The sequence below is a fragment of the Sarcophilus harrisii genome, chromosome 6, assembly GCF_902635505.1.
Source record: "Sarcophilus harrisii chromosome 6, mSarHar1.11, whole genome shotgun sequence".
In the NCBI taxonomy this organism is placed as follows: domain Eukaryota; kingdom Metazoa; phylum Chordata; class Mammalia; order Dasyuromorphia; family Dasyuridae; genus Sarcophilus; species Sarcophilus harrisii.
The window spans coordinates 250,232,998-250,234,758 of record NC_045431.1 but is presented as its reverse complement, the minus strand read 5'-3'; the positions used below and the strand labels follow the sequence as shown (position 1 = coordinate 250,234,758).

Genomic DNA, 1,761 nt, shown 5'->3' with positions numbered 1-1,761 from the left:
CATTTTTACATATTTCTGTGTTTAGGTGAAAAAAACTGTTGGATTAAAGAATGGCAATCTGAAACACAAAATAATTTCCCAAATTTCTTCAATAAGAAAGCCAGTGTGCTTTAATAGATTAATATGATGTTTGAAGCCAAAAGTCCTACACACAGTTCCAGATACTTTTACTCTGTCCTACTGAGCAGATCTTGTATATCTCAAGAGTTTCAGTTTCCAGAACATTAGTTCTCTCTGTTGCTTAAGGGAGAAGGAAATAGTTTGTGAAATGCAAAGAGCTATATTCCATCATCTTTAATTCATTTCCCTTTTGTTTCCCCCAATGTCAGAAGACCACAAAGGCCAAGAGACATGCAAAACCATAATGACAGCAAGACAGTTACCGAATTTATTCTCCTTGGACTCACAGATCGTCCTGAACTACAATATATCCTGTTTGTGGTTTTCCTTGGAATCTACATTCTTACCCTATTAGTAAACCTTGGCATGATTGTGTTGATCAAAGTTGACCCCCGTCTTCACACTCCCATGTACTTTTTTCTTACTAATTTGGCTTTTGTAGACCTATGCTATTCCTCCAATGCAACCCCCAAAATGTTGGCAAATTTCTTATCTGAAAGGAAGAGCATTTCCTTTGCTAGTTGCTTTATGCAATGCTACATTTTCATTGCTTTGCTGCTCACTGAGTATTACATGTTGGCTGCCATGGCCTATGACCGCTATGTTGCCATCTGCAGCCCCCTACACTACACTGTGAAAATGTCCAGAAGAGTCTGCATCTGCCTGGTCACCTTTCCCTATATCTATGGTTTCTCTGATGGTCTTCTCCAATCCATCCTGACATTTCGCTTGTCCTTCTGTAGATCCAATGTCATCAATCACTTCTACTGTGCTGATCCCCCTCTGATCAAATTGTCTTGTTCTGACACCTATGTCAAAGAACATGCCATGTTCATCTCAGCTGGGTTTAATCTTTCCAATTCACTTGCCATCATTCTCATCTTCTATGCCTTCATCCTGGTAGCCATCCTCCGCATTCACTCTGCTGAGGGAAGGAGAAAGGCATTCTCTACCTGTGGCTCTCACATGATGGCTGTTACTTTATTTTATGGGACTCTCTTCTGCATGTATGTGAGACCTCCCACTGACAAAAGTGTTGAGGAATCCAAAATCATAGCTGTGTTCTATACTTTTGTGAGTCCTGTGCTGAACCCACTCATCTATAGTCTGAGAAACAGAGATGTGAAAGCAGCTTTGAGGAATGTGCTCAGGAGAAATCTACGGAAGAAGATGGTTTCAAACATATCATAATATCACTTTACCAGATAGTTTGTTAGTCAGTTCTACTTCACTTTATTCAATGGAATACATATTTAATAGCTGTCTGTTACATATGATGCAAGGCTAGGTATACCAAAAAATTGCCCCAGTCCACAAACTATTTTAAATTCAATAGAGGTAAAGATGAAAAATAAACAGAGATTACTAACTGGAAGTTATTTGTAGAAGACAATATTCATTAGAGAAATTACAAAATTTTTCACGGATTACCTAAATTGAGCCTTGAAGAAAATAAAGATTTTGAGTAACTGCTGTTAATTATTTAATAATAACAAGACACATAGAGTACTTTGCAAGTATTTTTCCTTTTCATCTGATTTCTCGTGCACCATGATGAATATGGAAATGTTTATAAAAAATTTCACATTTAATTTTAAAGAGTATATAATCAATCTCCCATTATTTATTAATTTCCAGTAT

General features: G+C 37.0%; 1 protein-coding gene across 1 annotated transcript; it reads left to right on the top strand.

Moving 5' to 3' along the window:
• Window positions 1-348: 348 nt before the first annotated feature.
• LOC100917456 (olfactory receptor 5M11-like) lies at window positions 349-1,311 on the top strand. The gene has a single exon (XM_031943687.1). The coding sequence runs from the start codon at window positions 352-354 to the stop codon at window positions 1,309-1,311; it is 960 nt and encodes a 319-aa protein (XP_031799547.1). The 5' UTR covers window positions 349-351.
• The last annotated feature ends 450 nt before the right edge of the window (window positions 1,312-1,761 follow it).